Source organism: Tenrec ecaudatus, chromosome 11 (genome assembly GCF_050624435.1).
Source record: "Tenrec ecaudatus isolate mTenEca1 chromosome 11, mTenEca1.hap1, whole genome shotgun sequence".
Lineage (NCBI taxonomy): Eukaryota > Metazoa > Chordata > Mammalia > Afrosoricida > Tenrecidae > Tenrec > Tenrec ecaudatus.
Window position 1 is genome coordinate 51,914,587 of NC_134540.1, and position 12,780 is coordinate 51,927,366.

The 12,780-nt window shown below is 51.2% G+C and overlaps 1 protein-coding gene across 1 annotated transcript in view; it reads left to right on the forward strand.

Moving 5' to 3' along the window:
- The window catches only part of HK2 (hexokinase 2), a 76,428-nt gene extending 67,624 nt beyond the window's left edge, over positions 1-8,804 (forward strand). The window contains exons 15-18 of the mRNA XM_075563054.1: positions 40-223; positions 2,137-2,292; positions 3,683-3,916; positions 6,153-8,804. Of these exons, the coding sequence (XP_075419169.1) occupies positions 40-223; positions 2,137-2,292; positions 3,683-3,916; positions 6,153-6,297 (719 nt within the window). The 3' untranslated portion in view covers positions 6,298-8,804. The remainder of the gene's footprint in view (positions 1-39; positions 224-2,136; positions 2,293-3,682; positions 3,917-6,152) is intronic.
- Positions 8,805-12,780: the final 3,976 nt, after the last annotated feature.

Below are 12,780 nucleotides of genomic sequence, written 5' to 3' on the forward strand. Positions count from 1 at the left end.
TGGGGAGGACGGTGGGCCTGACTTCTCTGTGATTGGCAGGCACGGGCAGCAATGCCTGCTACATGGAGGAGATGCGGAATGTGGAACTGGTGGAAGGAGAGGAAGGGCGGATGTGTGTCAACATGGAGTGGGGTGCCTTTGGGGACAATGGCTCCCTAGACGACATCCGCACCGAATTTGATGTGGCCGTGGATGAGCTTTCCCTCAACGCTGGCAAGCAGAGGTCGGTGGAGTTCCATGCACCCCGGAGCTGGGCAGTGGTGTGGGACTAGATGCTCTCCAGTAGGGACCTTCAGGATGCTGAGACAGATATTAAGACGGGTCTTACCGGACAAAGGAGTTGCTAGGTGCCATTGAGTTGACCACATGTGCGCAGAGTACAGCTGTGTTCAAGGCCACGACCTTTCAGAAGGAGGGCACCAGGCCTGCTTTCCAAGGCGGCTAGTAGTTGAGTGCTTAAACCTACGTGCCTCGCGGGTCCTCCTGAAGAAGAAGGCTCTAAGGCAGTGGTTCTCAACCTTCCTAATGCCACGACCCTTTCATACAGTTCTTCATGTCCTGGTGACCCCCAACCACCAAATTATTTTCGTTGCTACTTCGTAACTGTCATTTTGCTACTGTTATGATTGTAATGTAAATATCTGCCATGCAGGATGTATTAGGAGACCCCTGTGAAAGGGTTGTTCGACCCCCAAAGGGGTCATGGCCCACAGGTTGAGAACCGCTGTTCTAAGGGAACCAGGTCTCTTGTCAAGTACGTTTGGAAAATGCTACACTAAAGCCTTTTGTCCGGTTGTACTGTGTGGCTGGCTCAGCCCATCCGATTGGGAAAACAAACACGGTCACACGGGTTTTAGATGCCACTGAGGGACAGAGTGCTGGTCAGCGCAAGAGGAAGAGCCCACTGAAGGACTGGGAGAGCAAAGGGTGTGGGTGTTCGAAGCTACGTCTGGAGCTGTGTGGGAAAACAGAAAACGAGCCGCCTGCTGCTGTCAGCGTGAAGGAGCCCTTGCTGGGTGATGCAGACAGGGAGAGGCAGCAAACAGACAAAGCAAGTCCCCTCTTCCCCTCCAGCTACCCAGCGTCTGGTGCCATCTGCCTCCAGCTCCAGTTTGCAGAGTGCAGCCATGTGGATCTCAGCTGAGACGGTAGCTTAAGATCCAACACACTTTTCCAGAACGGAGGTGTTGTATGTAGTGTTTCGTAGTCAGATTGATCAGGAGCCAAGGTTTTGGAGAATACACTTGGCAAAACATTTGCCTGGAGCCGAGGTCGCAGACTAACGTGCCTCCAGGGGCCAGGCAGGCAACCTTAATGGTGGAAAAGGGTCTGGGTAAGGCACATGCGAGTGGTAGCCTTGAGTGAAGCCAGAGACCTGGACTCTGTTTAGGACCCTACGCAGGGCCCCAAGGTCTGTAAGCCGTTGCTTAATCATGTTTTGTTGGAGTGGATAGCCCAGGGCAGCTTTGGTCATCCCTTACGACTTGAGTCGGACAGTGCTGGTTCAGAGATAGAATTCTCACCTCCCATGTAGGAGACCTGGTACCACTGGTCTGGCATTGAAGGCTTGTGTGTTGCTACGATGCTGAACAGGTTTGGGCAGAGCTTTCAGACTAAAACAAACTAGGAAGAAAGGAAATCTCTTTCTGAAAATCAGCCGATGAGAACTGGATCACAGTAGTTCATTGACACCAATCAATGGGATGGGCCAGGATGGGGGTATCTTATTGTTCCATCTTGCATGGAGGTACCACATCAAGGGAGCCGACTGGACAGCAGTGAGCAAGTTACGTGAGCGACAATGATTGGTTCAATGGGAAAGTGTCATGAATGACAAGGGAAGGGCCACGACTCAGCATCGTACCTTCTTGCTGAAGTACGCTAGGGGTGTGTGTGTCCTTCCCTGAGGAGCTGGGGCCAATGAGCCTTAGACACCGGGCTCAGTTACACTGAAGGTGCACACCTACAGCCCTGTCCCAGCAATGGGTTAGCATTTCCTCTTTGACCATGGGCGAATCTGTCCGTCTGTCCTCTTCTTTCTGGTGTGTGTGTGCAGGGGGTAGTGAGCTGGTCTTTCCTGTCTCCGTACATGCCACCACTATCCCACTTAGCTCTGTGACCACTGCCCCGTCACAGGTTCGAGAAAATGATCAGTGGCATGTACCTGGGTGAGATTGTGCGCAACATCCTCATCGATTTCACCAAGCGTGGACTGCTCTTCCGTGGCCGCATCTCAGAACGACTCAAGACCAGGGGGATCTTTGAAACCAAGTTCCTGTCTCAGATTGAGAGGTGAGCACTCACGGGCTGTGATGGGGTGGCAGTGGGTCCTCCTCTCTTCTCATGGAAGGACAAGCTGAAGGAAGTAAGATCCGGCATGGCTTACATGAACGTCAGTGTAGTGTAACATGTTCACTGTCTGCGGGGGTTAGAGGACCTTGTGAGGGACAGTTGAGCTGAGAGCGTGCCTGCAGTGGTCGCTCGCATGTTGCTCTGGTGCTGGACGCCATGCTACTGTAGTTCGATCTCAGAAGGATCAGCCACGGTGAACAGGTTTCAGTGGAACTTCCAGAGTAAGACAGATTCGGAGGCAAGTCGACCTGTGTGTGGATCAGAGCAGAATGGTGCCCGAGTGAGGGCTGAAAGACGAGCGGCTCCTGGGTTGGAAGCGCTGTGTTGTAGCTCCAACAATGGACACCCATACCGGTGCTTGTGAAGGTGCTTGTGAAGGCAGCAGTGTTTTGTTCTCTTGTAGGTGGGGATGTGAGGGGGACTGCCACCAGCAAGACATTTTAAGGGCAAATATGTCACATCTTCATGAAAAAAGTGTCTTCTCCCAAGCTGTTGTGAGCCACGAAGAGTAATATTGTTGGGCTTTAGGCCCATGTCAAAGGGAGGAAGGTACCTGCCTCTGGGATGTGGTAGAAACGCACAGAGGAGGGTCACGCATTGAAAGCACTTGTGCTTGCAGTGGGGGCTCCTGCTCACTGCCGGCTGTGGTCGGCCGTTGAGCATCATTCAGCCCAGCCCCCTCTCCAGGCAGGCAGAGCAGGGACTTTCAGAGCCCTTTAAAAATGCATACCGTGCCGTTTCTCTCCAGCACACCAAAGCCAGGGCCTAGGTGGCTGGCACCCGCAACCCCAGGGCATGTGCTTCAGTGGGTAGAAAGAATGTGTCCCAGTCAGCGTGTCTGCTTGTGTGCAAGCAGCCCAAGCCGGGGCTCGACAACAGTCCGCTTTATGACCGGGTTTGTTTTCTTGTGACACAACCATCTGCGTTTGTTTCCTGAACCTAGTGCCACCTGGGCTGGGGGCGAGGATCAGATGCTTGTCTGAGAACAGCAATGGGAGAGTGGACAAGAAAAAGCTAGGCGCCTGACAACTGTCAAGTTCAGCCCTGGTCCCTGCCTTTATGATTCCCAGAGCAGGGACATTCACAGAGAGCAGGTTTCCTTTGGTTTTGTGGTAGGTAAAGCAGAATGAGCAGGAAGCTGATTTGGGGGATTGGTCTGGGCCAGGAAACCTCCCAGGAAGTGGTCTGGATGGCCCTCCCAGATGGCTAGAGACCATGACAGAGCCTACCCTACGGAAAGAGCTGGGTGCTTGCGGTGGGGAGCAGTGGGCCGTGCACCCCTCGTGGCAAACGACTGACCCTGGTTGTCTCCCTCCCTCCCTCCTGCCAGTGACTGCCTGGCCCTGCTGCAGGTGCGGGCCATCCTGCAGCACCTGGGGCTGGAGAGCACCTGCGACGACAGCATCATTGTCAAGGAGGTGTGCGCCGTGGTGGCGCGGAGGGCGGCCCAACTCTGTGGGGCAGGCATGGCGGCCGTGGTGGACAAAATACGGGAGAACCGTGATCTGGACACACTCAAAGTGACCGTGGGCGTGGATGGCACCCTCTACAAGCTCCACCCTCAGTGAGTGCTTCGCCCCCACCCTGCTGCTCCCTCCGGTGCTCCCTCCGGGTGGTTCCCTCCTCGCTTTCTCTTCTTCGTCCCAGAGCCTCAGGCACTCCGGAGAATATATGTCATGAAAATGTGTGGGGATGTGTGCATGTGAGCGGTCCTGGTGGAGCGCAGTGGTTAAGCTCTCATCTGCTAAGCCATCAGGGTGGTGGTTGGAACCCAGCAGCCACTGTGGGAGGAGAGGCCCAGTGATCTGCTCCCATAATGACTGTGGCCTAGGCCCCCCTCCCCCCCAGGGCAGTTCTGTTGTGTCCTATAAGGGTTTCTCTGAGTCACAATTGTATGCATACACCCATCACCGTCAAGTTGATTTCACACACACACACACGTAGGATCCTTCACTCCCCTCTGCCAGTCTGCCAGGGACGGACCCCTGTGTTGAATGAGCCCCTTGCTTTTCTATTTCCTACGGGTCTGTACAGACATAGACAGAGCCTGTTGAGTCATACTTATTTTTGAATTCTCCACAGAGACCTCTGGCATCTCTTCCCCGTGACCCGCTCTCCCCATAGCAGTTAGGGTTTCAGGGGACGCATCCACGCAGAAGGTGCAGGTTTGTCCCGTTTCAGAGCAGACTAGTGAGCCTTTGAATGGGGGCTCTTTAACTCCTCCGATCTACTGTCCGCATTTTGAGAAGAAAAGTATTTCCATTGAGCAATAATCCAGCTGCAAGTCGGCAATGCTCGGCAAACACACCCGGCTCTGTCTTTCCAGAGGAGTTGTTGTTAGGTGCCCCCCCCCCACCCCCACCACTCCCCCTGCCCTGGTTGAATCGGACTCAAAGCAAAACACTGCCCAGCCCCTGGCCATCCTCATAATTGTCTCCACTCTGTTCTGCTGAGGGAGGGGTGTTTGGCTCGTGTCTAGATGTCGGCTGCGAGGCACATTCAAGGAAATGTTTGTTGGCGCTCTGGTGCAAGAGCTTTCCACCACCCAGAGCAGGACTTCGCTGCTGCAGCTGAGATCTGTCCATCGCCTTAACAGCCAGCAGCTGTGCCCACTCCTCTCTTCGATTTATTGGCTAGGGTTATTTCATGGGAGAACAACAGTGTAGTTGAGACTGAATCGACATGACCCCCAAGCTGAAGATAGTTATGACGTGGACCTTTACAGAGAAGGTTTGCTGAGCCCTGAGTTTGGAAGTGCCGCATTAAATTCTTTTCCACTCTCACCATTCCTCTCCCTTCCTACCATCTCCATCTTCCCTCCCTCTCTCATTTGCATGTGCTTTTGAATCAATCATTTAAGTCATGAAGTGCCCCACCCTGGCTGCCCCACCGGGACTGCTTTGCACCTGAAGGTTTAGAGAATAAATGGCTGTCCCTGGCCTGGGGAGTGGATGGAGGGAGCGACTCTTTGATGGAAATGTTAGCTCTCTGGTGAGAGCTGATTCAAGGAGGGAGACAACCTGCCCAGAGTCTCCAGTGATTGCCCGGGCATCAGCAGCTCTGTTGGTTCGGGGTTAGCGGTGTCTCGTGATACCGATCCTCGCAGATGAGGAGTGGGCGCAGGGCTTGGCACAGGTGCCTCTGCCCTCAACTACAGTGAACCCGGGAGAGCTGGGACGCCACAGGGCGATGGCCTTGCTTTGACGGTGAAACCTGGGGCTTCCAAGCAGGTTGCCTCTCACCTGGTGCAGTCTTAGCACCCTTCTGTCCTCGATTTCAGTGGACCATCTTTCAGCTTCCTCTGGTCCCATCTCAAATGGGGCTATCTGGGGGCATTGTGATGTACCAACTGCAAGCCCCCAGCCTGTTCCTTTGCCCGTTAGTGGCGCTTCGGAGGAGTGTGTGCGCATGACGGGAGGCAGCCCCTTGGGAACTAAGAGGCCCGTGGCCCGGCCTTCCCTTTCAAGGTCATGAGCGTGTGTGTTCTTCTGCAGGTTTCCATGGCTGGGTCATTTTAAGACTAGATTTGTCAGAATGCCAGGCCTTTGTCTGAGAGCCCAGTCCTAGTTCCCCGACGTGGCAGCGGTGACAGTGGGTTTGGGAACGCCTCCCGGAGGCCCGGCTGCCTGGGAGGTGACACAGAAGCAGCCTTCAGTGTGTCACCATGGTGGATTCCTACCTTTCCAGTGTCCTCACGTTGTGGCTCATCACAGAGAACACCTATCGATTTTGACTGAAGCGCTTTTGTTTGTTTGTTTGTTTGTTTGTTTCTTCCTCTGTTTCCCCCTCACCTTTTCCAGCTTTGCAAAAATAATGCATGAGACGGTGCAGGACCTGGCCCCGCGGTGCGACGTGTCCTTCCTGGAGTCTGAGGACGGCAGCGGGAAGGGGGCGGCTCTCATCACCGCCGTGGCCTGCCGTATCCGCGAGGCCGGACAGCGATAGAGCCCTGCAGCCGGAAGTGGCACCCTCGCCTCCTCCCTCTCCCCTCTTGTCTTCTTAAATTATAAGGTGCCACTCCCTTGTGCCAGACACACTTGACCTTTCCTGGACCGAGAGGACGCCGTCAGACTGGGTTTTGCCATCTGCACAAAACCCGTAACCTCCTGAGAAAAATCCCATTGGGCTTTGTTCACACTGGTTCTCTGAAAACGCCTTTAAACTTCTAGCCTTTGGACCCAATCCTCTGTTCCTACAAGATCCTGGGGGATGCCGGAGACTGATGTAAAGACACGCCTGCTTCACCTTGGAGCCTGACATTTCCTGGGGGGGGTGACCTGCCCAACGAGGGTCCGATGCCCTTTCTCCCACCAGAGGCTAGAGGTGGAGGGGTGGGGGGGTTCCCACGGAGCTTGATTTTCTACAGACAGCATGGTGGTGGGGGGTGCCTATGGAAGGGTGTCTCGATATCTACCTGGAAGCCCCTCTTCAACTTCATCCACAAGCATTTTCCCTTGGGGGTGCATTCCTGGAATTAAGGGGTACAGCCCTGGGTCTGGGAAAACGGAACCAAAGCGAAGAGTTGGGGCTACTCTTTGAGAGGCAGGCTTCTATGAGCAGTGGACCTCTCGGGAAGAGGGCACTTTCTGGTTGCTGTGTATTTCTTTTTTTAAATTCTTACAAAGTGGACAACACTGTGTTTTTGTTTTAATTTATGTGTGAAATGTGTTTAGCCCTTGAAGTAGATCTGCACCTTCATCTGGACACTGTCTGTAATGGTTGGTTGTATGCAATGTATTTCTATGTTAATTACTGTGTATATAGATGTGCAGGGTCTTCTGTATCAGACTCATCTGTAAATCAGCGTGGCTTGAGGAGGGAAGGCAAACATACTGCTTCCTAGAAATACCTCATCTGTCTGCAGGGAAGAGATGGGGAATCTCTTCAGAATTCCTGATGAGCAAAGAGGCCGCTTCCTACCCCCCTCATGCTCCGTGGACTGGAATTTGGAAGGCAGGGACAGCGGCGGAGAATGACCCTTTGCAGAAGAACCGCAGCACCTCCAGCTCTGGCTCAAGCCTATCGCATGCAATATCAACCAAAGGAAACGGATTTCCGACAGACCCAGTTCTTAGGCTCTGTTTATTCTTAGGGTGATCAGTAGTCTTTTCAAGCTCTTGTCAAGTCTTGACAAGGGAATGCAGCCACCAACATTTATTTTTAATTGTGTCTAATTACCCAATAACAAACCAATTCAACCACCACCACCCCCAAACCTCAGGGTCAGCATGTTTGTGCCTTTCGACCACATTTCCCTTGGGGTTTAGTTTGGCAGATGTTCGACAAGGAGTGCTAACTGTGTGCCCGCCCCCTCGGCTGCACTGCCATCCATCAGTCTGCGCCATTTGAGTGTTTTTATGTGTAGTATTGGTGTCAAAAGGAGCCCAGGGTGCAGTGGGCAAAGTGCTGGGCCTCATGTTGTAAGGCTGGTGGTTCAAAACCCACCAGCCACCCCACAGGAGAAGGATGAGGCTGTCTGCGCCAGCGAAGATTGACAGCCCGGGAAACCCTAAGGCGCCGTTCTGCTCTGCCTCTCAGTGTCATGTGGGTCAGAATGCCCCCTCGGGTTTCATTTGGTTTATTGATGTCAAACTACTGGGTGAGATGGCAGAGCCACAAACATCTCCATACCCTACTTTTCAAGAGCCCAGTTAATTCTGAATTTGAAAACCCACTCTGTCCACCCCCCACCCCCATTTACATTGACCAGAACACCACACAAAGAAGGAGCGTGGGCCGTGTGGCACTATTGAATAGAATGCAAAGTCAAAGCTTCATGTGACTCCTCCGCACCCAGTCTTTGTACGTGTATCAAACTTGCCCTGAGTAAAGGACCCGACAATAGCATCGTTCAGATGGGGACGTGTGATGCGTGGGGCCTGCAGCACTAGACTTGCGCAGCTCTTCCTGGGCTGTCCGAAGGGAAGGGGGTTAGGCTGCTCCTGCTCATCTGTCCCGGTCTCCTGTGCTGCCCCTCAGCCGTCTCCCTCCTAGACGAACTGACTCAAACTGCGGCTGCCTCTTACAACACAGAAGCCAATGACACCTCGAGATGTGTGCAGCACCTACGTGTGGCGACATAGATTTTGCTTTAACTTTTAAACTTGAATACTAGGCACCGATGAGATAAACGTTTTTAAAAGCTAGAGAGACGTGTGTGTATGTGTGGCTCTTAAGGATGTGGCTCTTAAGGATGTGTGTTGGAAATGCAATTTCAATGCTTATGGTCCTAGAAGTAAGTGACAGCCCTTTGCTGATGCTGCTTTGCCTCATGTAAATATGGTGAATCTCAATGTTTGATCAGGATGGAGTTCACTAACAGGTCATCCCTGACCCTTGAGCATCCAGTCTAGTGAAGATGTTGCATTCAATGTACAATAAATAACTAGTTGAATTAACTCTGTGAAGTTAACTATTATGAATAAATTTGAATGTTTTTCAAAATATACAAAGATTTTGAGATATATGACTCCTGAGCATTTTTCACTTAAAAAATCATTTTATTGGGGGCTTATACAACTCTTATCACAATCCATACATATACCCATTGTATCAAGCACATGTGTAAAGACTCCTGAGCATTTTCAAGCATTGTCTTCTGGGCATATATTTCGGCAGTCAGCCTGATGGATAATTTTTGGATGTGGGATTTATGGTGAACTTTATGCAAAGAATTTGAGACTGAGATGTGTTAGTCCAGGTAGATTAGAGAAAGAAATCCAGGGAGACTTATATGTGTATAAGAAAGAGCTTTAAATACAAGAGCAATTGAAGATTGAGAAAACAGTCCAGATCCAGCCCATATGTTTGATACCAATCTATAAATTCCTCTTCAGAGCCACAAAACACATGTAATAATGTTAAATGCAGGAAGATCACAGGCCAGTGGGTGGAAAGTCTTATGGATCCAGTGGCCTTGTAAGCATCTTAGCACTGGCAGGGTCTCCACATAGCTCTTTCAGTTCCAGGGCTCTAGTGTAGCTCCATGTGTCTTCTCAACCAGAATGTCTTGCAGGGAGTGTGTCTGTGTCCCGCCTCCAGCGAGCTATTTATCTCCTTAGTGGCTCCAAATAAGGTCATTGAGCTGCGACCTGGTTGACAGGCTAAACTCCACACCTTCACTTTTTTAAGTCTCAAAATGACAACAGATTATGTAACTACCACACAGACTGCCTTGCACTCTGAGAAGATAACGTCTAAAACCCTGGAATTTCTTAGGGATTGGAATGTCTTTAAATATGCTTCCAGATCTGAGGATTCCTTTTAAGGAAGTGGCTTTTGAGTGGGGCTGACCGGGCCAGAAAGACCCAAAAGTGCTATCAGCAGGGCCCGGGAAGGGGGCGTGACTCAGGATAGGCAGGGCCTGGTCATCCCATCACTCCCTTAGCATGAGAGAGACATCAGTGCTCCTGGAGGGGAGCATGTCCTTTTTGGAGGACATGGATTTTTTCCATTTGTGCTCTTTGCTATCCTGGAAATAATTTTAGGTACTTTCCATGCGTTCTAGGACTCATTCTAGCAAATGGCCATACCCAAAGGGGACCCTCTACCACCACTACCAAGTAAGTGGCTGAGGCTGAGCTCTTGGGCAGGCCTGGCAATCTGGAGGACTGTGCCCTTTTAATTTGTGACAGCTGATGGCTAGGATCCAAGGGAAAATAGTAGCTTGTGCAGTTGGGTTTGGAACTAAGTCAAGTAGGTTTGAGATATAATTGAATTCCTTCCATTTCATTGATCCCCAGAGAAGTGGACTACGTTGTATTGGTGGGCATGCCGTCAAGCCCTGGTTCGGGCCCCAGCTATTTTCCTGTTTAGAAGTCCAGGAAGACCTGATGGAACCAGAAGACTGCATTTCCAAAGCCGTAGTTGGAGCCCCAGGCAACAGCCAAGGTTGGCTTGCAGTCAACTGTTGGAGTAGCTGGCCTGCCGCGGAAACCAGCCCCAGGTGATGCTCATACACGATTCACTCAGAAGACAAAGCCTTCCCACCCACTCCTTCAAAATACAGCTTGATCCGTGTCTGCCTTCCCCCACAGACAAAACACGAAGTGGAGAGATGCATTTCTCACAAGTCTAGTGCTTTTTGACCCATTGGCATTGATGGGGCCCTGCTTTAGGTTAAAAGGGCAGCCTACCTGCTTTCAGGTAACTGACAGAAGAAAATGCTAGTGTGAATCCCCCAGCTTAGCTGAGAAATCACAAGAGATCACTCACAAAAGAACTAGATCGCAGTGGTCACAGAGCAAAAACAATGCCAACTTTAGTCTCACTAGTGACGGAAGAAAGGAAAGTAAGGCGACACCTTGTTTTTCTGGTGTCAGGCTCTGAGGTTTTGGGGGGCACTCTCGGGCACACCTGGCGAGCATGAACACCGCCACATCCCTGCATGGAGCCCAGAGCTAACACGCTCAGTAACCCAGAGAATGGAGGTTCAGCTCCACCCAGAGGTGCCTTGGGAGACAGGCCTGGTGATTCGCTTCCCCCACATCAGCCATTGACATCCCTGTAACAGCGCTACTGTGGTGCACACGGGTTCACCATGAGTTGGCATCGACTTGTTGGTCACTGGTTTCTGGTGTGACCGGGGAAAAGCCATTATGAATCAAACACGTTTGGTTGGTAGCTGTAAATTTGCCTTGTAATTTTCTAGGAATTTGTGGCAAGGAAATCATCATAATTGCATACAAAGCGCTAGTTTGGCTACTGTATTACTTATAACAAAAAAGCCAACAGTTGTCAAACCATAGGGCTGCCCACCCTGTAGCAAGGTTCTGTCAGGAACACAGCCCGCTCTAGTGGTTCCAACTGAGACTTTCACACAGGCATTTGGTTACACAGGTAATGGAGGGGTAACCACATGAGGGAGAAACAATTCAGGACGGTTGTGTGCGATCCCATCAAGTCTGACTCATGGTAACCCTGCAGGACAGAATAGACCTGCCCTAGAGAGCTGGACTTTCAATGGGAGCAGATCCCCTGGAATTTTCTCCCTTGGACTGCTGTCCTTTTCATTAGAACATCGGTTCTCAACCTGTGGGTCTCGACCCCTTTGGGGGGTCAAAAGACCCTTTCACCTGGGTCGCCTAAGTTCATCGGAAAACAGATAAATGTTTCACAATATATAATTATTGTTTTGTGATGAATCACTGCTTTAATTATGTTTAATTGTGTTCAATTTGTAACAATGAAAATACATCCTTCATATCAGATATTTACATGATGATTCATAACAGTAGCAAAATTACAGTTATGAAGTAGCAATGAAAATCATGTTATGGTTGGGGGTCACCACAACACAAGGCACTGTATCAGAAGGTCGCAGCATTAGGAAGGCTGAGAACCACTGCCCTAGACTCTTGGTCAGATTTAGGCTCCATCTTTCTGCCGCAATGGCTTCAGAAGGGGCTATGGTTCTCGCACTGTTCTTCAACCTTTGCTATGTCTGTGGCTGTCCCATGTCTTTTGGCTCTCTGCAGTTTCTCCTTCATGTTTGTTGGCTTGGTGGATCTTGCTGGATTTTGCTTTGTCTTGCCAGGATGTTGCTCTATTGATCTTTTCAGCCACACCCTGTCTGTCAGTGTGTCATTCTGTCACGGCTTAGCTGCTGCTGTGGTACTGGAAGCTGTGCTACCAGTTCTTCAAATGACAGCAGGGCCACCATGGCCAACAGGTTCCATGGAAGTTTACAGACTGTGAACAGGCACCTGGCAGTCTACTTAAAAAAAGAAATGAATTTGCCTCTGAAAACCTTACGAATGGAAGAGGAACATCGTCTGCTACAGATGCCTCTCACTCTGCATTTCCAGATGGCGCGGCCTTCCTGCGCCCATCTTCCATCTTTCACGGAGCCCTGGGGGTGTAATGGTGATGTGTCGGACTGTGATCCGCATGGTCGGCAGTTTGAAAACCCCAGCTGCCCCTCAAAAGAAAGACAGGACCTTCTCCTCCCATAGAGTTACTCTCGGACACCCAAAGGGGAGTCCACCCGCCATGAGTCGCTGGCAGTGGCTTTGGTTTGTCTTCTTGGTTCGGTAGCCCTGGCCTGCAGGGGTTCTTGCTCAGCTACACAGGAAAAGGTTGGTTATGAGAGCCCAACAGGCCTGACAGGACAAAGCAGAGCTGTTTCCCGGGGTTCTTACGGCTGTGGGATTTTCAAAGATGCAAAATGCTACCTCTTGCTCCCTCCAAGTAGCTGGTGGATTTGAATCCTTGGCCTTGTGGCTGGCAGTTAAGCACTTTAAGCACTTACCCACTGTGCCCGCACGGTGACTCCGTCCTACAAAGATCACTGTCCTATGGCAATCCTGTGGGACAGTTTGGCTCTGCCCCATCGAGTCCCCATGAGGTGGGAGGGACTCCTTGGCACACAAGAACATTCGGTGGCAAACGTTTCTCTATGCCCCACTGTATTTGCTGCTCTCTGGGCTT